We start from the raw sequence: 22,607 nt of genomic DNA, 5'->3' as shown, positions 1-22,607 counted from the left end.
ATGAGTAGAGTGATTGAGGCATTGAATATGAGGCGGGAACGAGCGAAAGAGTTAATTGTATTAATTGGTACAAATGATTTGAGAGAGAACAAAGAGCATGTCAAAATGAATGTCAGGAGACTGCTTGGAAAGATAAAGGAGAATAGTGTGACAGGAAGGGTAGTCAGTGTGTTGCCTAGGTATGATTGTGGTGAAATGAGGCAGAAAGCAAGGATTATGAATGATATTCTGGCTGAAATGTGTGAGGAGATGGGAGTACAGTTTGTTAATGTGTGGAATGAGTTTGAGGGACGAAGTGAGCTGTATGGGAGCAATGGACTGCATTTGAGTGGTTATGGTGTGAGTCGCTTGGAGAGACTGCTGCTGGAAAGTGGAGAAGTGAATAGAGAGAATGAATCAGATCGAGAGGGGAGTGATGTGGAAGAGCAGGAGAGTAAGACAGGAGAGATTGAAGGAGTGGAAATGAATGGGGAAGTGAGTGGTATGAGTATAGAAAATGAGAGAATGGGTGTGCAAGAGGAGCAGGGAAACGGGGAGGCTCAGGGTGGACAGGGATACACAGCATGAGAAAGGTGGATGCTCCAAGAGGAGGTGAGAGCATGTGTAGGCAGGAAAGTAATGGGATGATCAGGGATCAAAAGGAAACAGATGGAATTGCAAAGGGTTCTAAAATGAAGAAGCAGAAAGGGAAATGGCCCCAGTCCAGCATGGAGAGATCACATCGAGTGAGTGGTATCAGTGGAACTAGCTGTAGATCCAGAAATGAGTTGTTGTGTTTGTATACTAATGCTAGAAGTATAAGAAACAAGGCGGATGAAATGGTTGCACTAATTGCGTCTGTGCACCCAGAGATTGTCGGAATAAGTGAGACATGGTTAGATGAGGATGACATCCTGACAGGAATAGAGATGGAAAGGTATGATGTGTTTCGTGAGGATAGAAGGGGTAAAAAGGGAGGAGGAGTGCTATTGATGATACAGAAAGAGTTATGTCCATACAAGGTAGAGATGCAAGAGGGAAATGGGGCCAGTGGTTTTTGAGGCAGTATGGTGTGAGATATAGGTGAATAGAATCAAATACTTGGTGGGATGTTGTTATAGACCTGGTAATGTGGATGGTGGTGATAGTGAAATGTATAGTCAAATAAGCCAAGCAAATAAGAAAAGGGTGATCATTATGGGTGATTTTAATTATGGCAATATAGACTGGAATGAAGAGATAGCAACTGGAAGTAAAGAAAATGAGTTTCTTGAGTTTTTGAGGGATAACTACCTCAGACAGTATGTAACAGAGGGCACAAGAGGATTAAGGGTCTTGGATTTGGTCATCTCATCGGAGGATGTAATTATCAATGAGGTATCAAATCATCCACCAATTGGTGAAAGTGACCATGAGGTGATTACTTGGGTGGTTGCCAGCAGTGCAAGGACCCCTGTGAAAAAAGGGTCTATGTGGAACTACAAGGGGGGTGATTATGAAGAGCTCAGGAGACAGCTTGCAGGTGTAGCATGGAATGAGGAGTTAGCTGAAAAAGAGATCAATGCAGCTTGGGGGATTTTCAAAAAATATTTAGTAGATGCAATGTCTAAATGTATACCATGGGTGAGAAGGTTAAATAAGGTAGGTGTGAGATGGATGAATAAAGAGATTAAGCATGCAATACAGAGAAAAAGGGCATTGTGGAGGCAGCATAAGAGAAGTGGAAGTAACCAATTTCATGAGGTCTACAAAGACCAGGCAAGGAGGGTGACTTGGTTGGTGAGAGTAGCTAAAGAGAGGTATGAACAGCAGTTAGCTAATGAAGCTAAAAAGAATCCTAGGAAGTTCTTTCGATATATAGCCAGCAAAAGAAAGAATGATTATGGAAGGATGACACTGATTGGAGGAAATGGTATAAAGACAGCTGTTGCAGAATGTGTGGTGGAGATACTTAATGAGCAATTCATAAAGATCTTTCAATCTTGTGAATGTGACTTCATGGAGAGATTAAGAGCAGTTGATGATGGGGAGGAGAGACTGACTGTAAGTGAGCAAGAGGTGTTTGGGGAGTTGAGTAAACTAGATGTAAATAAGGCTGTGGGACTTGATAATATATCACCGCATATTCTGAAGGAATGTGCCTGAGAGTTGACACCTGCCTTGACATATTTTTTTAATACAAGTCTTGCACTTGGTCAAGTCCCTAAAGAGTGGAAGAAGGGCAAGATTGTGCCACTTCATAAAGGAGGTGATCGAACTCAAGCATCAAACTATAGGCCTATCTGTGTGTCAGCTGTTGTGGTTAAGTTGTTGGAGAAGCTTGTGAGAACTAGGATCCAGAGTTGGGTTGACAACAATGGTATATATTCTTTGATGGACAGCATGGATTTGCTAAAGGGAGGTCGTGTTTTAGTAATCTACTTACTTATTACAATAAAGTGACTGCTTCCCTGGACAGAGGAGAAGGATATACAGTAATATACTTGGATTTCGCAAAAGCTTTTGATAGAGTACTTCATGATAAGTTGACAGTCAAACTAGAGCAGATGGGGTTGGATATTAGATTAGTGCATTGGATTGGAGACTGGCTATCTGATAGGTATCAACAAGTTGCGTATGGGGGTGCAATATCCAAGAAAAGGAAAGTCACTAGTGGAGTGCCGCAGGGATCTGTTTTAGGGCCATTACTATTTAACTTGTATATTAATGATATTGGCAAAGATTTGGATGGAGATATTCAGTTGTTTGCAGATGATGCAAAGTTGGGACGAACCATAAAGAGTAGTGAAGATGTTGTGGCCTTGCAAGAAGACTTGAATAAATTGAGTGATTGGGCAAGCAAATGGGGATGTGAGTTCAATGTTGCAAAATGTAAGGTTTTAAAATTTGGAAAACAAAGATGGGATGCAGAATTTATGCTTGGTGAGAATATATTGTTGGAAGTAGAGGAAATAAGAGATCTGGGGGTGATAGTGGATAAGGATCTAAAATTTAGGGGACACATCGCCAAAATTGTGAAGACAACACAAAGACTTCTGGGAATGATGCGGAGGACACTGATGTGTAGAAGTAGGGAGATTCTTGTTCCATTGTATAAAGCTTGATTAGGCCACACATGGACTATTGTGCCCAGATTTGGTCACCTGGTTTTCAGAAGGATGAAGAGATGTTGGAAAGGGTCCAAAGGCGACTGACTAAGGTAGTTTCTGACCTCTGGAATGTCGAGTATGAGGAAAGATTGAAAATATGTAATTTGCAGAGTCTAGTGGAGAGAAGGAAGAGGGGAGATATGATAGAGACCTACAAGTTGGTAAGGGGTTGTTATAGGATCAATGGTGGAGAAGTTCTACAGAGAATAGTGGGAGATCAGGAGAGAACCAGAGGTCATCCCTGGAAACTGTATAAAGAGGGTGTGAGTAGGGGAGTGAGAGGCAGGTTTTTTTCGTGCAGAGTTGTGAATGATTGGAATGCCTTGCCTGAGAGTGTGGTGTCTGCAAGGAGTTCGAATGTGTTTAAGACGCAGTATGATGAGATGTGTGTGAGATAAAAGGACCTCCTAGATGAGTCTTTGACTCCATGAGGTCTTGTTTAATAATAATAATTTTAATAATAATAATACATCTTCACCAAGAGTAAATTCTACATTCCATCTTTGTTTATCATATTTTTGAAATCTTACATTTTGCAACATTGAACTGGGATTTACACTCCCATTCCCATTCACTCAGTCTATTCAAGTCTTCTTGTAAGGCCACAACATTTACTCTACTCCTCATAGTTCTTCCCAACTTTGCATTATCTGCAAAAAATTGAATATCCCCCATTCTAAACTTCCCCAATATCATCAACATACAGGTTAAACAGCAGTGGCCATAACACAACCCTCGAATCAAACCAGTAGTGACTTTCCTCTTCTGGGATATTGCTCCCTCACACACAACTTGTTGATACTTGTTAGACAGCCAGTGTCCAGTCCAGTGCACTAATCTAATATTCAACTTCATCTGCTCTAGTTTGGTTATTAACTTATCATGCAGTAAGCTGTCAAAACCTTTGCAAAGTCTATACCAGTGTGTATCTGTCTCCTGCATCCAGTGCTGTTGTCACCGTATTGTAATAAGTAAATAGATTACTAAAACATGACCATGCCATCAATCAAAGATAATACCATTGTTGTCAACCTAATTCTGGATCCTAATTCTCATGAACCTCTCCAACACTTTAACTACAACACCTGACACACAGATTGACCTATAATTTGTTGTTTGAGTTCTGCCATCTCATATATGAAGCAGTACAATCTTGCCTTTCTTTCACTCCTTTGGAACATGACCCAATGTTCCAAAGGAGTGGAATGTAAGATTTTAAAAATATAAAAAACAAAGATAGAATGTAGAATTTACTCTTGCTAACTCAGAGTCACTCTCTCCTCCTCGCTATCCACTACTCTTGAACTCTTCATGATGTCACATTCACAAGGATAAAAGGCCTTTATGAACTGCTCATTAAATATCTCATTCCTCCACATCAGTTGTCCTTATACCATTTTCTCCAAACAGTACTATCTTATCATAATCATTCTTATTTTTGCTGGCTACATACCAAAAGAACTCCCTAGGATTTTTTTTTTTGGCTTCTATAGTTAATTGCTCATACTGAATTTTTGCTACATCTATCTGTCACCTTCCTTGCCTCTTCTTTGTATTCCTCATGGAGTTGATTATTACTCTTATGCTGCATACATAATGCCTTTTTTCTCTGTATTGCATGCTTGATTCTTCATTCATCCATTTCACACCCACTTTATTTAACTTTTGGAATACATTTAGGCATTACTTCTAGCAGATAGCTCTTGAATATCATTATTTATTATTATTATTGTTATTAACATTTTATCTCCATGATGTCAGAGACTCATAGTGGGAGGTATTCACTATTGCATACAATGCTCATCGAACTGTGTCTTAAACTGATTCAATGTGTCAACATCCACAACACACTCAGGCAATGCATTCCACTCACCAACCACTCTCCATGCAAAGAACCCGCTTCTCACTCCTTTGCTCATACCCTCCTTATACAGTTTCCAACAATGGCCTCTTGTTCTACTCACCTCTCCCATTCTATGAAAAATCTCTTCCATGTCTACCTGATAACAACCCCTGACCAGCTTATTTGTCTCAATCTTATCCCCCCCCTCTTCCTCCTATTCACGAGGCTTTGCAACTTTCATTCTCTCAATCTGTCTTCGTACTCCATATTTCAAAGACCACTGACTACCTTTGTGAATCTTCTCTGTACCCTTTCCAACATATTCATCACCATGAAAACCTGGCGACCAAATCTGTGCACAATAATCCATATGAGGCCTGACCAAGGTCTTATACAATGGAATCATAACCTCTCTATTTCTGCATGTCAGGGTTCTCTGCATCATTGCCATTATACGATGCGATGTCTTCACAAACTTGTGCAGTGTGGCTCCTGAATTTCAGGTCTTTGTGCACCATCACTCCTAGATCTCTCATCTCCTCTACTTCTGTTAAAGTTTCCCCACCAAGTGTATACTTTGCATCCCATCGTTGTTTACCAAATCTAAAAACCTTACACTTGGCAACATTGAACTGATAGTTCCACTTACCTGCCCATTCATGCAATCTATTTAAGTCCTCTTGTAAGGCATTAACATCAGCCTGACTGTGCATTGCTCTCCCCAGTTTGCATCATCCGCAAACAGCTGGATATCACTAGTTAAACCCAACCCAATATCATTAACATACAAATTGAACAACAACAGCCCCAAAACCGACCCCTGCGGCACACCACTGGTAACCTTTCTCTTTTGAGATACTGCACCTTGGACAAGGGAGATGCATGTACAGTAGTGTACTTGGATTTTGCAAAGGCTTTTGATAGACTGCTACATGACAAGCTCTTAAATAAATTGAAACAGATGGGATTGGATAACAGACTTCTGTATCTATCTGACAGCCAGTCACTGATCCAACACAGAAGTCTGTTATCCAATCCCATCTGTTTCAGTTGTGGCAGTCTATCAAAAGCCTTTGCAAAATCTAAGTGCACTACTGTATATGCATCTCCCTTGTCCAAGGTATTTGTCACCTTGTTATAGTACATAAGTAAGTTAGTGAAACATGATCTCCTCTTAACAAACCATTGCTGATAATCACAGAGAATACTGCTGTTATCAACCCATTTCTGTATCCCACTTCTCACCAATATCTCCAGGATCTTCATCACAACTCCAGATATACAGACCGGCCTATAATTTGAAGCTACAGTCTTATCACTGCCTTTATGCAGTGTAGCATTTTTACCCACCTTCCACTCCCTTGGAACTTGTGCTGTTACAAAACTCTTATTAAACAGGCATGCCAATGCCACTGCCAGTTCCCTTGAACATTCCCTTAAGATGTGTGGTGATATGTCATCAAATCCTATCACCTTATTAACATCAAGGTTATTTATTTCCTCAAATACCTCCTGCTCACTCACAATTAAGCTATCCTCTCCTATGTCCTCTACACTTAAGTTCCTCATGATTTCACCCTGATCAAGATGAAACACCTTTATAAATTGATCACTGAATACCTCAACAATGTCTTCTGCAGCAGTTACCATTCTACCACTTTCATCCCTTAACTTCATCTTTCCATGATCATTCTTCCTTCTACTTGCCACATATCTAAAAAACTCTCTAGGGTTTTTCTTAGCCTGATTTGCCAATTTCTGCTTTTGTTTTCCTTACTAACTGAGTCACTCTCCTGACTTGTTCTTTATATTCTTCATGTGACTTATTACCATTATTTATCTTGTACTTCCTCAAATGTACTTTATTTTTTATGCTTAACACATTCGCTGCCAACTACGAGTATACCCGTAGTTGGTATATGAGCATCACAAGCCAACTACGAATATACTCGTATGACGCTTACCACTGGCAACGAAATTACCCGTACTGACCTTGAAGAAGTCTCTTTTTCAACATTATTATCGCCCTCTTCATCACCATTTGAGCTGTTTTCCTCCCAATCACTTCCACACACACTCTGAACATTCGCACAATCTTCAACTGCCATGTCAATTACTACAGCATGTTCGCTACTCATATTTAAACTCTTGTTTAAGCAAGCCTCATGGTCCATCATATTATCTCATTTCCTACCCACAATATCTTCCCACACATGCATACTACATTCTTGGCACCATACCATTTTTGAAAAATCCGTGTTGTTTACTTTATTTGTCTTTGTGCTGACCTATGCAATGATTTGCTTTCATTTCCATGTTGTATCAGGTGCTAACAAAAACAATGAATTTATGGTAATATCACCTAAGAAGTTTATCTAAACCAGTGGCAGCCGGCGAAAATTTTAAGTGGAGGGGGGTGGTGCTGCATATAAAAAAAACTCTTTTTTCTTAATCAGTAACGAATTTATTAATAAATAAATTTACATAATAAAAATTGCTTTATTAAAAATATTTCATCCTCACCATGAACAAACACCAATAATAAAAGTTTTGCAATAGCAATGACAAACGCAAACGAATATCAGCGTTAGATCGCAGTGCATTTGTTTCGTGTAATGATAATTGAAAAAATATAATTCTTTTCATATTTTCAACAGTGACACTCATCATAATTCAGCCTTGTATCTATAATAAATAAATAATTATATCTTATTTTAACAAAATAAAATAAGATTTACAAAAAATAGTTCACCATGAACAAACACGCACCAATAAACATTTCATATCTCACAGAAATAACGTGTGCAAGCTTATGATACACTTTCCAAGCGGCAGTGTATCTAATGACGTAACGTGCAGTGACAAGCACAAACGAATATTGGCGTTAGATCGCAGTGCATTTGTTTTGTAATCTAAAGCGTTAATTGAACAATTCCAATTATTAGCTATTCAATCAATGTCAAAACATAAGCTGTGCAGACAAAATTTAATTTTTTCATTTTTTTCTTGGGGGTGCTGCACTGTCGCAGTGCTTATGTACGAGCTGCCACTGATCTAACACACCATGACCAGTGTTAACTCACGTCGTTTGGTGTGATCCTGATTTTTCCCGATAATTATGATAATCGCACTTGTCATAACATTAGGTTTATTTATACATTTATTTATTTATAATTTCTTGGCTGAGATAGGAAAGAGTTTAAAATTCTGTAGACAGTAGGCATTATGTCATTCATGAGTGAGTCCTCAAAGTTACTAAATTGCTGATATTTTACGTTAGAGGTATTCATTTTGTTTTTTGTTTTTTTTAGGACCAGAAGAAGAAAAGATTTTGGGCTCAATTCTTCTTCCAAGTTATAAGATCAATCCTTGCACTGCAGATGACAAGATTTCCAGAAAGTTTGCTTTTAAGGTATTTAAGAAGTGGCTCTTTCTTCCTTTTTCTTTTACAGATCAATATTCATTGAAAAATTATATTATCATATCTTAATATATTATCATAAAATTATCGTATATGAAATGATTACTATATTCTCTGTACTTTTTGAGGGTGCATATCAAGGAAATGATGATGATGATGATAATGTCAATTTTTTTTTTTATTTGAGAACTCTATTTGTAAGATATTAAACATTAAATATGCTTAAATTAAGAAAAAATAATAATAATACAGATCCTAGAGATGGCCTGGTGCTATAGTTTCAAATTTCAGTGTGCATGGATGTTTGTGAATGCCGTAGGTTGTAGAGGAATTTCTTTACCTAGTGTGAGACTACCACTCTCCTTGGACTTCAGAAGTAGCATTAAAAAAAAGTACAATGTTTGGTCTCTAGAGCAGGTTGGTTTTCTGAATTATTTAACTTGAAGCCCACCATTGTTAGACTACAGGTTAAATAATTCTGCTATCAACCATGGTTATCTTAATACAATAGGGTTAGCATACTAATACTAATGTTCTATAGGTTCACAATCTTTTTATATATGCAGTTATCATTTAAATAAAATAAAAATGCAAGGATGTCAAATCATTGATACAAGTTGTTATAAAGTAATATTCAAAGGACTTCTGGATGGAACCCAGTGAAATGCTACTATCCACCATTAGTTGAATTTTGTGTTAGCTATGAATTTTCACCTTTTATTTCCAAGAATGCAGATGTTAAATTTAGTATTAACAATATTATTAGCACCAAAGTGCAGTCAGAAGCCATGCTTTTCAGTTGGAAAGAAATGGAGTCCTTTTTTTTCCTCCCTAAAAATTGAGGATCTCATCCCCTTCCTATTCCTTTAGAATAGATATACTGGATAGGAAAACATGTGCAGCTGACACACATACACATAGCAGACTATTGAGATAGCCACTTTTTATATATAGCACTTAAAGAACAAATTATTCAACACAGCTACATTCAAGATCTTGCTCTCTGTGGATCACTTTGAGAACACAGTTTAGATATCCCTGTCCAAAGGATGTATTACCTTCCTGCAGTTTGGAGAGTCATTTCTTTGAGACCCTGTTATGGATTGCATGGTTATCCCAGCTATCATTTTGTGAAAAAATCATCTATATTATTGTCTGCTTTTGTAGACAGATCTACACTTTACATCAACAGCATCTTTCAAAAACATGCTTTCTGATCTTTGTCCTGCAGGTATTGATCTCAAAATTAGTCGAGATGTTTCTCCACTGTTTACCAGCATACCTTGGGAGGATGCTCTAAATTTACTAGAATGAAATTTCTCACATGATATCAAATTCAGATTTCTGATACATTAGTTATTTTAGCTGTCAAAAAAAAACAAAAAAAAAAGCAAACAAGTTCTATAGGTTGTAAACCTATAGAACTTGTTAGAGGTGAATGATTTTTCCTTCTTGTAAGGTTTTTCACCTCACAAAATGGGCATATTGGTCAGAAATGCACATGCATTAACAAATATACTGGCATTGTAGCTTAAGTTGCTTTGGCTGTAATTCCCAACGACACAACACAAAATAAGAAAATGGAAGGAATCTGAATAGGAAGCCAGTTCAGTGTTTTTTTTTTTTAATTAACAACTTATAACATAATTACAAATGTTTCAATTTGTGTCTCGCAAACCATCATCTTAATAATGGAAATTCAAATACCATGATTTACTTGCTGTGAATAATGGTTATCTTTTCATATTTAGATGCATAAATGCTAGATCATAGTGTGTTACATTCTTAGAAACTAATGTGTGTTGTGTGTGGTCCATCATTGAGGCTGAAGTTGAGACACTGAGACACTGAAGAAGGATTTTGCCACTTTCTTTAAAAAAAAAAATTTGAATTTGTAGATGCTTCTGTGTAGAAATATTACATCATTCCAAAGAATCCCGTGGCTAGTGTTATTAATAGTCTGCAAGGCCTGACTTGTGACATTTACTTAATTTCATGTAAGATCGATGTTCAGAAATATATTTTGCAATAGAATGGTAATAGATCCACAGTAGGATAAGTTACATTTGCAAGAGGTTTGATTGGCCTCAGGAAGCAACAAGGTGTGCACTTTGTCTTTTGGAGAAGGTCAAAGTAGTTGGTTAATATGTTTGGTTGATAAGTTTGTATATGACTACAAGCTGAAATTTCTGAAGTAAATGAGAAAAAAAATTCAGAGGCACCTTTAATATATGGAGTGGGAAGCCTATGTAAGTCATTTCTTCTCTCAGAATTAGAAGAAAAAACAGTTAATTTTGTGTATGATTTTTGGTTTGTAACTGTCGAGAGAGAGGAGGTTAATAATAATAATAATAATAATAATAATAATAATAACAGTACAGATTTCTTGCTGAAGAGATGCTTTTGAAGAACAGGCAAAACTTTTGATAGCATTGATTTGATAAAGGATGATGTGATGATGATGTGAGTATAGCAGCAAGAGAAATTAAGTTTGCGGTATAGCATGGTGATAGAGCCATTTGCTTTTTTATTTTATAGGAACATTTAGAAATGATTAAGTACCATTTGATTATTTTTCTAGGGTGAATTTAATTCTGGGCTGTAAGGCATTAATTCTCTTTAGGAAGGCATCTAATTCTTGCTATATATTTTTCTGCATGCTAGAAATGTCATTGATATAATGGATCCAGAGATAGGGTTTGCAATTTACAGCAGACATTTTTTCTTTTAAAAGTTTTAAATAACAATTAGCTAGAGTTTTAAATAGTGAGGAGCACATGGCAATGTCTTCATTTTGCATAGTTTGCCATTACAAGTAAAATATCCCAAATTCAACCTCAGTGTACATACAGGAGGATAAATCAGGTAATGGATGAACAGCATCATTAAACAGGAGTTGCAGAAAAAGAAAAGTTGTGGAGGGAATATAAAGAAAAAAGTGATTAGCATACTCATAGCCAGCACAAGGCATAGGCAAGAAGTGTAACATGTACTCATATTACTGGTAAGGAAGACCAAAGTTAATTATGAGATGAAGCTAAAAGAAATCCCAATTAGTTCATTCAACGAGTGTGGCAAATAAAAGGAAGAATGGCTGTGGAAGGATGACTTTAATGAGTGTTGGTGGCAGGAACATGCCAGAAGCAAATGAAATAGTGGAGTTACTGAGTTTTGCAATTTTGCAAGCATGTACCATCCAGGTGGAGATATTCCAATGCCAAATGTAGTATTGACTGATAGAAGAATAGAGGTAGATGAATTGGAGGTGCTTCTGATATTGTAGAACCTCAATCCTCAATGTAAAAACAGCCATGGGATTAGATGACATATCAGCATGGGTATCATGAAAATATGCAAGGGAATTGGCACCTCCTCTGATCAAGCAGTTTAATTTGATCTGGCTATTATTATTATTATTATTAACACTAGACCTCCATGGAGTCAAAGACTCATTGTGGGAGGTACACACTGTTACACAAAAAGTCCATCAAACTGTACTTTAAACTCATTCAATACATTTGCATTCACCACATTGTCAGCCATTGCATTCCACTCATCAATTCCATGCTCACACTTTCCTTATACAGCTTTCATGGGAATTCCCCTTTTTTTTCTTCCACATTAACCCGGTAACAACCCATTACCAACTTAAATGTCTCAATCATATGATGTGTGGCTATTAAATACTGGTTGCAAAAATGTGATTTATTATTACAATTGTACAACTTAATTGATATCCCCTTCAACATACTCCCCTCCTCTATCTACACACACTTGCATATGAATTTTCCATTGTTGGAAGCAGTGCTACAAGTCATCAGGTGTTATCTGCTTCAGTAGCACTGCCATTTTCTCCTTTACCTCATCCACTGACTGAAAATGGGTGCCCTTCAATGCAGACTTGCAGGAGAAAATCATCACATGTGATGAGACGTGAATTTTCCAGAATCCAGAAACAAAGAGACAATTGATGCACTGGAAAATTCCCACGTCACCGGGAATGAAAAAAGCAAGAATGAGCAAATCAAAACTGAAGGCCATGCTGATAGTTTTTTTTTTTTTTTTTTTTATATCAATGGCATGATAATGGTTGAATGGGTACCAGAGGGTCAGACTGTTCTTCCACAGACTGATCTGTGAAATAACAGTGCTTGGATTCTCCATCAGGACAGTGCTCAGCCCACAGTACACTGTCTGTAAAGCAGTATCTGGCTGATAAGAAGATCCCAGTGTTGGACCATCCACCTTACTCACTGGACTTAACTCCGTGCAACTTTTACCTTTTTCCAAAGTTGAAATCCGAATTGAAGGGCACCCATTTTCAGTCAGTGGATGAGGTAAAGGAGAAAACGGCAGCACTACTGTAGCAGATAACATCTGATGACTTGCAGAACTGCTTCAAACAATGGAAAATTCATTTTCAGTCAGTGCATGAGGTAAAGGAGAAAACGGCAGCACTACTGTAGCAGATAACATCTGATGACTTGCAGAACTGCTTCAAACAATGGAAAATTCATATGCAACAGTGTATAGATAGAGGAGGGGAATATGTTGAAGGGGTTAACAATTAAGTTGTACAATTGTAATAATAAACCACATTTTTGCAATAAATTAAGGCATACTGTAGATAGTTTGTGGAATGGTAGGAAGAGTTCTGTCTGGGTCATCTATGCGACAAATGGAGAAAAATTGATGCCAAGAGGTCTGTCTTTACTTTGGGAGATGTTGCCATTGTACTATCAGGATGTGAGAGAGGTGGAAACATGGACAAACAGAAGTTGCATCCCTTGGCAAATGGCCAGAAAGTACAACTACCATTAGGACAAGAGATAAGCTTAGTGCATTTGGCCCTTACTGGCCTAGCCTCTCACATAGTTGTAATGTACGCTTAGTGTGAAGCTGGAGTTTTTGACTGGAAACATTGGGTGTAAGTTGAATTTTGTTGAGGATTTTGAGTGGGGTAGGGAATAAAAGCACTTATCCCAGTGAGAATTATTTCTATTATTAGATTACAGAGTAGATGTAGGATCAGAAGCAATAATCAAACTATGGAAATGAGTAAAAGTCCTGAAGGTTATCCCAGTTGATACTGTTGTAGTGCCAGGATCAGAAGCAATAATCACACTATGGAAATGAGTAGAAGTCCTGAAGGTTATCCCAGTTGACACTGTTGTAATGACATAGGATATCAGGCTATGAATAACTGGGAGAAGGTCCTATTTGCCTCTTTCCAAGTCTGACCATAATTTTGTTCATGTCACTTTTGTTACAGATAGGACCTTCTCTAGTTTGGTCTGTAAAGTTGGAGAACACAAAAAGTGACATGAAACATATAGTTTCAGAAAATATCTCTGCATGAAACTTGACATTATAGGTATTCAAGAATGCATAAGCAGGACTGATTTAAGGTCCATTGAACAGAGTAGAAGGGAAAAGTTTAGCAGCAAACAAAATTGTTTGCTGCCCAGATGGCAGAAAAAAACCTAGAGAAGGAGCAAAATACAGGTGGATAGATACAGTGAATAATGCTTTAGAGAGACTGAAATTTATTATTATTATTATTGTTGTTCTGGGCAACTCCAAGGAGTCGACAGACTCATCGAAGGAGGCCCTAACATCATGTCAAGAATAACTATTCGACATTGACACAGTATCTATCATACCTTGCCTTGAACTCATTCACGGTCGTAGCACCCACAACAGACTCTGGAAGCTTATTCCACTCATTCACCACTCTCCAAGTAAAAAACCTAGCTCTAACTCCCTTGTCAACCACACTCTTGCCCAGCTTCCATGCATGGCCCCTAGTCCTCCCACCACCTGTCATATTTTCAAAAATATCTTCTGGATCAATCTTATAGAAACCCTTCAGTAATTTGAATGTCTCAATCATATCACCCCTCCTTCGCCTATCGTCCAATCTCTGCAACCCACAACTCTTCAACCTATTTTCATAAGGTTCATTCCACAGACCTTCTATCCTTCTATCATCTTGGTCACTCATCTTTGGATCCTCTCCAGTTCCTCCCCATCATGAAGAAACCCTGGTGCCCATAACTGGGCACAGTAGTCCAGATGGGGTCTTATCAAGGCTTGATACAGAGGAACAACAACTTGTTTGTCTCTGCATGTTAAAGTATTTTTCAGAAGCCAAGTGATTTGATGAGCTAATTTAGTCACTTTTGCAATGTGCCCCCTAAACTTCATAAGGTTCATTCCACAGACCTTCTATCCTTCTATCATCTTGGTCACTCGTCTTTGGATCCTCTCCAGTTCCTCCCCATCACGAAGAAACCCTGGTGCCCATAACTGGGCACAGTAGTCCAGATGGGGTCTTATCAAGGCTTGATACAGAGGAACAACAACTTGTTTGTCTCTGCATGTTAAAATATTTTTCAGAAGCCAAGTGATTTGATGAGCTAATTTAGTCACTTTTGCAATGTGCCCCCCTAAACTTCAATTCCTTATCCACCAACACTCCCAAATCCCTGGCCTCATCAATCTCCTGGAGTATGGTTCCACCAATGCGATATACTGCTGCTATTCTTTTCACCCCAAAGTGCATAACCTTACACTTTGCCACATTAAATTGACATCCATTTTTCCTAGCCCAGTCCTCTAATCTATCCAAATCATCCTGTAAAATTTTGACATCCTGTGCACTCACAATTGCTCTACCCAACTTTGCATCATCAGCAAACAAGTGAACACTTCCTCTCAAATCCTTTCCTATATCATTGATGAACAAATTGAAAAGCAGTGGTCCAAGAACAGAGCCCTGCAGCACACCACTAGTCACAAGCCGTCTTTTAGACTCCACTCCTGCATAAACCACTCTCTGGTATCTCTCCTTCAACCACCCTCCTATCCATCTCACCAACCCTATATCTATCCCCATCTGCTCCAGTTTACTGATTAGGGTCCCATGTGGTATCCTGTCAAAGGCCTTGGCAAGGTCCAGTAGTATCACTGTAAACCCATTACCCCTATCCAGTTCAGCCGTCACTGTGTTATAAAACGTGAGCAAGTTACTGAGGCATGATCTACCCTTCACAAAACCATGTTGTCCCCCATACAATATCCCATTTTCATCTATCCAATCCTGTATTCTTTTCTTGACTAATTTCTCTAAGACCTTGACAATGATTCCTGATATGCTAATTGGTCTGTAATTTACAACAGCAGTCTTGGAACCACCTTTATGCAGTGGAACTATTTTCCCCTCTTTCCACCCCCTCGGGACTAACCCAGACCCGAGACTCAAATTAAACAAAATGGTCAATGGTACTGACAATTCTTTAGCTGCTTCTCGTACGACATGAGCTGGTATACCATCCAATCCAATCCCACGAATGTATTGACATTGAGGTTATGCAATAGACTACTCACCTCCACTTCATTCACCACAATTCCCGTATAATGTACTGGTTTATTCGTTTCTGCAATGTCACCACCTGGATGATATATACTTGCAAAGTGCTCACTCAGTAACTCAACTATAACAACTGATTCAGTTACCTCCCTACCATCGGCATTCTTTAAAATCATTCTGCCATGTACATTTTTCCTTTTACTTGCTACATATCTAAAAAACTGTTTCGGATTCTCTTTAGCCTGCATGGCCAATGTTCTTTCGTAATCCTTTTTTGCTTTTCTTACCACACTTGTTATTACCCTTCTGGCCTGTGCTTTATACCGTTCATGTGCCTGCCGGTCACCTTTCTCCTTAAATTCCCTCCATAGTTGTTTCTTTTTTTGCAGCTCAAGCTTAATGGTGTTATTCATCCATTTAACCCCTACTTGATTTAATATCCGGACTCTAGGTATACAGTCAGCCATTGCTTCATGCAAGCACTTCGTAACTGCCTCCCATGCACTATCAACCTCTAGTCCTTGCAGTTGTACATGCCATGGCACTGAACTAATCAAACTCCTAAGCTTGTCATACTTTCCAGCCCGATAATTCCACATGTACCCTGTATTCATTGAAAATTCCCCACCTTTAGCCACCTCCCAAGTCAAAACCCTGTGATCACTCTCACCAATTGGTGGCAATGTGGTCATATTTGTTACAGCCAAATCCTCAGATGTAATTACTAGGTCAAGCACTCTCTGACCCCTAGTATTTATCATTACATGCTGTCGCAGATAGTTATCCCTTAATAACCGCATAAACTCCAATTCCTTCCTCCCATGTGTCCTCTCCTCACTCCAATCAATGCAACCATAGTTGAAATCTCCCATAATAATTATCCTCCTTCCACTCATTTCTTCTATTTGCTTGTGCAAACTGTCACCCCATCTTTTCCATCACCTGGTCTATAGCAGCACCCAATTGTATATTTAGTTCTGCTAGCCACAATCTCACACCAAATGGCCTCAAATGTGCTCTTTTCTCTATCCTGCAATTCAACTTCTATTCTCCTTGGCTGTAGCTCATCAGCTATCATCAACAATACTCCTCCCTCCATTTTATTCTCCTGGTCATTCCTGAACACACTATACCCATCACATTCAATCCCACTAGCTATATCATCTACAGTCAGCCATGATTCACTAATACCAATAACCTGTGGTCTGGAAGTGGCAACCATGGCCAAAAACTCTTCCTTCTTGTTCCTAATACTCCTAGCATTAGTGTACATGAATTTAAGACCCCCATTAGCCCCAACCCTACCTTGATGCCTTATATTTGGTGGGGGGGGGGGGGGGTGGGGGGGGGGGGGGGTGGGGGGGGGGGGGGGTGGGGGGGGGGGGGGGTGGGGGGGGGGGGGGGTGGGGGGGGGGGGGGGTGGGGGGGGGGGGGGGTGGGGGGGGGGGGGGGTGGGGGGGGGGGGGGGTGGGGGGGGGGGGGGGTGGGGGGGGGGGGGGGTGGGGGGGGGGGGGGGTGGGGGGGGGGGGGGGTGGGGGGGGGGGGGGGTGGGGGGGGGGGGGGGTGGGGGGGGGGGGGGGTGGGGGGGGGGGGGGGTGGGGGGGGGGGGGGGTGGGGGGGGGGGGGGGTGGGGGGGGGGGGGGGTGGGGGGGGGGGGGGGTGGGGGGGGGGGGGGGTGGGGGGGGGGGGGGGTGGGGGGGGGGGGGGGTGGGGGGGGGGGGGGGTGGGGGGGGGGGGGGGTGGGGGGGGGGGGGGGTGGGGGGGGGGGGGGGTGGGGGGGGGGGGGGGTGGGGGGGGGGGGGGGTGGGGGGGGGGGGGGGTAGAACCACTCAGCTTTCCAGGAGTCATCTCCAAAAACTAGATTATCCTTCAGATCACTCTAATCTCAATGAATAACCTAAGGATCTTATAACTCATTAGAGTCAGGAGTCGTTCCATGGAACGACTTTCAAACCAAGCCAAGCACCAGCCTCTACAAGCCATCAGCATGAATCACTCATCTCCAGGGCAGGACATCCACCAAAGGACTCTGATAAAGGCCAAAACAGTAGAAGTTATACCATAGGCAAACATCTAATGGAATGCAGTGATTGAGACCTCTCACAGTCCTGTGTCTGTGGAAAACCAAATTAAGGAAAGCCATACTCATAAGATACACCAAGGTTGAATAAATGCAAAGGTCATATATTTTCCATATATAAGTATTGAAAAGATGTATTACCTTATTGTTAAAACGCTCTTGATTAGATATAGATGAAGAAATTTTTTTTTGCACTTGGTTATAATTTAAATTAAACTTTCCAAGAAATTATATTCTTGAAAATTTATTTATCACTAGGTTAGACTATAATATAATAGATTTAGTTTAATCCTTTATCCCAGTGAGAGCAAACAAAGTTTGCGCCTGAAAATATCTTCAGGACTAAATATAGTGTTGTACTATCTTATCCAGTAAGTAGTACAACACCAAGGCAACTCGTGGCAAAGGTGGAGCAAGCTACCAGGCACTTCTAACCCAGTATCTCCCATAATGCAAAACACATTTCCTATGTGGATATGTATACTGTTATGCATTAAAGGGATTGGCCATCTACCCAGACTAGTTTCGACCTTTATTGAGGTCTCTTCAGTGGGAGCCAGGCCCAGAGCTGGAGATACCAGGCAGAAGCAGTAGCAAGTCATCTGTGCCTATGGGAGTTGCCAAAAGGTTTATCACCTTTTTTTTAAAAATTACTCTGGATTTAGAGAAAGATGTTGAAAATTTATTTATCACTAGGTTAGACTATAATATAATAGATTTAGTTTAATCCTTTATCCCAGTGAGAGCAAACAAAGTTTGCGCCTGAAAATATCTTCAGGACTAAATATAGTGTTGTACTATCTTATCCAGTAAGTAGTGCAACACCAAGGCAACTCGTGGCAAAGGTGGAGCAAGCTACCAGGCACTTCTAACCCAGTATCTCCCATAATGCAAAACACATTTCCTATGTGGATATGTATACTGTTATGCATTAAAGGGATTGGCCATCTACCCAGACTAGTTTCGACCTTTATTGAGGTCTCTTCAGTGGGAGCCAGGCCCAGAGCTGGAGATACCAGGCAGAAGCAGTAGCAAGTCATCTGTGCCTATGGGAGTTGCCAAAAGGTTTATCACCTTTTTTTTTTTAAAATTACTCTGGATTTAGAGAAAGATGTTGAAAATTTATTTATCACTAGGTTAGACTATAATATAATAGATTTAGTTTAATCCTTTATCCCAGTGAGAGCAAACAAAGTTTGCGCCTGAAAATATCTTCAGGACTAAATATAGTGTTGTACTATCTTATCCAGTAAGTAGTGCAACACCAAGGCAACTCGTGGCAAAGGTGGAGCAAGCTACCAGGATCTACCAGGAAGAGACCTCAATAAAGGTCGAAACTAGTCTGGGTAGATGGCCAATCCCTTTAATGCATAACAGTATACATATCCACATAGGAAATGGGTTTTGCATTATGGGAGATACTGGGTTAGAAGTGCCTGGTAGCTTGCTCCACCTTTGCCACGAGTTGCCTTGGTGTTGCACTACTTACTGGATAAGATAGTACAACACTATATTTAGTCCTGAAGATATTTTCAGGCGCAAACTTTGTTTGCTCTCACTGGGATAAAGGATTAAACTAAATCTATTATATTATAGTCTAACCTAGTGATAAATAAATTTTCAACATCTTTCTCTAAATCCAGAGTAATTTTTAAAAAAAAAGGTGATAAACCTTTTGGCAACTCCCATAGGCACAGATGACTTGCTACTGCTTCTGCCTGGTATCTCCAGCTCTGGGCCTGGCTCCCACTGAAGAGACCTCAATAAAGGTCGAAACTAGTCTGGGTAGATGGCCAATCCCTTTAATGCATAACAGTATACATATCCACATAGGAAATGTGTTTTGCATTATGGGAGATACTGGGTTAGAAGTGCCTGGTAGCTTGCTCCACCTTTGCCACGAGTTGCCTTGGTGTTGCACTACTTACTGGATAAGATAGTACAACACTATATTTAGTCCTGAAGATATTTTCAGGCGCAAACTTTGTTTGCTCTCACTGGGATAAAGGATTAAACTAAATCTATTATATTATAAATTATATTCTTGTTTATTCTTTTATCCAAGTGCAAGCACATGAAGTTTGCATGTGAAATAATATATCCTTTTCATTTTAGTTGCATGTATTGGACTGACTGGGGAAAAGAGCCAAAAATAGAGAAGGCAGAGATGGACGGATCGCAAAGAATGGTATTGGTGCAGCATAATCTTACATGGCCAAATGGGTTAGCCATAGATTATGAGAAGGAAAAATTATACTGGGCAGATGCAGGCATGAAAACAATCGAATGTAGCAACCTGGATGGCCAAAATAGACAAGTGAGTATAGATTTTTATTCAGTATCTCTGTTCCTTTTCCAAAATACTTTGCTCTTTTTAGTCTGGTCTCACGACATTATATTTATAAAAGTATAAAATAAATACAAAAGTATATATAAAAGTATTCCTTACAGTTCATTAACACTTCACTTACCTTCTTCGTCAACAGCTGTAGTCCTAATGAAGAACCCGATTCAAATTAATGCAAGAAATTTGTCAAATATGACCTCAAACATTAATGAATGCTAACACATTAAACTCATTCCTAATATTTTCAGTTTACTGTTGTTCTGCTATTCATGCCGTCTATTCAATCCCCTAATTTTTTAAAATCTCTCTTTTACTTCTAACCCAACTCTCTTACTAATAAGTTAAAAGAATTGTTCAAATATTAGTAACTTGTTTTTCATGGTGATGAGGATACATTAGAAAGATTACAGAAAAATACTGTATACAGATGCCGTGAGCAAGCGAGTGCAGAGTGGGCATGGAGTGGCCACCATTGCAATAACAATTCAATCAGACCTATCTCTTTTTTTACCACGATCCTTTGAAGAGTAGTATTAGCGTGATATTGAAAGAATGATGTTAAAAAGAGATAAATTTGTTAATTCAATGTTAGATAATTTATTCCTTTCTGACTTTGATGGAAGTGAATTTTGTAAGATTTTTTATATCTTAAAAATCGCAGTCTTAATTAATAATCTTTATAAAATAATATTTTGTGGAGCATGCAGCTGTGTTATTTACTTGAATTATTTTTATTTTTATTTTTTCAGATTTTAATTTCTACCGATTTGCCTCATCCATTTGGGCTTACTTTATATGAAGATCATGTATACTGGACTGATTGGGATAAGCGCAGTATTCAGAGTGCTGACAAAATAACTGGAGCACAAAGAGCTACTGTATTAGAAGGACTTGACAGTCTAATGGATATTCATGTTTTTCACCGTGGAAGACAACCTGGTAATTTACTGGCTGCTGTGTTTATCTGAACTATGATTATCAAAATTGCTTATTTAATACAGACAGGTGTTTGCATTTAATTTCTTTTATACATCAATATTATATGGAGCATCATCTATATATATATATATAAACACAGTTGTTAGTAGTTGTGTAATTAACCCTCATGTAAAATTGATGATTTTTTATGTTTTATCATGTTTTTTCCTTAAAAAATTAGTGTATTAGTGTAGATTTTCATGTTTTCGAATTTCGTTAGAGTATTTAGTATCTTTATAACATTTTTATTGTAATCTCAAAGGCTCACTTTAGTGAGTATGGGCATGGCAAACCCGAGGTACCAGATGCTGGTCCATGCCTTACTTCATGTAATATACATCTGTTATTATTATGTGGACTGGTCCCTCCCCTTCTTTCGTTGCTTCTTTCTCCTCTCCTTGCTCCTTCCCCCTGATGCTATTAGAGTATTCGAGGGCTAGGGGTGAATCTTTCCTATCTTGCTAAGTCATTTCATCTTATGCAGCCACCGAAGGAGGCAAGCTAGCCTCAATAGGTGCCGGTCCCAAGCCCGGATAAATGGCGAGGGTTGATGTCAGGAAGGGCATCCAGTCGTAAAACTTCACTGCCAGCTCTAGCTATGATATGAGTCAAAGAGAAAATGTTATAAAAGCTAGGGCATACCCCTTAAGCAACCGCAGCCACATCGCCCTACAGCTGCGAGAAGTGGACGAGAGCAGGTGTGGTTAAAGAAGCGAGCCCAGCAGGTGGAGAGGATGTTGCGAGTGGGAACACTGAATGTTGGAAGCATGACTGGAAGGGGAAGAGAGGTGGCAGACATGATGAGGAAGAGGAAGTTGGACATTTTATGTGTGCAGGAGACAAGGTGGAAGGGGGGGAAAGGCAAAGGAACTGGGAGGTGGATATAAATTGTTCTACTCTGGAGCGAATAAGGAGGGAAGAAATGGTGTAGGAATTGTAGTGTGTGGCAGAATGAAGGGCAAAGTACTGCAAGTGGATAGAATTAACGACAGGATCATGCGAATGAAATTGGGTCTTGGAGAAGAGTGGGTGGTCGTATTATGTGTATATGTCCCACAAGGTGGCTGTACAGCAGAGGAGAAAGATGAGTTCTGGAACATGTTAGATGAAGAAATGAGGGAACTGGAAGAAAACGAGATGGTGATTGTTAGAGGAGACTTGAACGGACACATAGGAAGACAGAATAGATTAGCAAAACAAGTATTCTTTGCCAGGTTGGCAGGAAAAAGACCCAGAGGAAGACCAAGATACAGGTTGATTGATACAGTAAAAAGTGCCTTAGAAGATAGAAATATAAGATCTGATAATGTTGGAGTCTTGACAGGTAACAGACGGATTTGGAGGACAATTGTAGATAGGAAGTTAATAATGATGTAATTTTTCATGTAGTACTATCATAACCTGTACATTCCTAGAGGGTATATATCAGGAATTTGAT

At 39.4% G+C, this 22,607-nt stretch overlaps 1 protein-coding gene across 1 annotated transcript in view; it reads left to right on the top strand.

Moving 5' to 3' along the window:
• The window catches only part of LOC150092820 (low-density lipoprotein receptor-related protein 4-like), a 1,164,745-nt gene that overhangs the window by 822,440 nt on the left and 319,698 nt on the right, over window positions 1-22,607 (top strand). Inside the window, exons 20-21 of the mRNA XM_090414290.1 lie at window positions 19,960-20,161; window positions 20,941-21,130. Of these exons, the coding sequence (XP_090270416.1) occupies window positions 19,960-20,161; window positions 20,941-21,130 (392 nt within the window). The remainder of the gene's footprint in view (window positions 1-19,959; window positions 20,162-20,940; window positions 21,131-22,607) is intronic.

This window comes from Typopeltis vanoorti, chromosome 25 (genome assembly GCF_054136105.1).
Source record: "Typopeltis vanoorti isolate ZY-2024b chromosome 25, IOZ_Tvanoo_1.0, whole genome shotgun sequence".
Classification (NCBI taxonomy): domain Eukaryota; kingdom Metazoa; phylum Arthropoda; class Arachnida; order Uropygi; family Thelyphonidae; genus Typopeltis; species Typopeltis vanoorti.
This window is presented reverse-complemented; position numbering and strand designations above follow the sequence as displayed.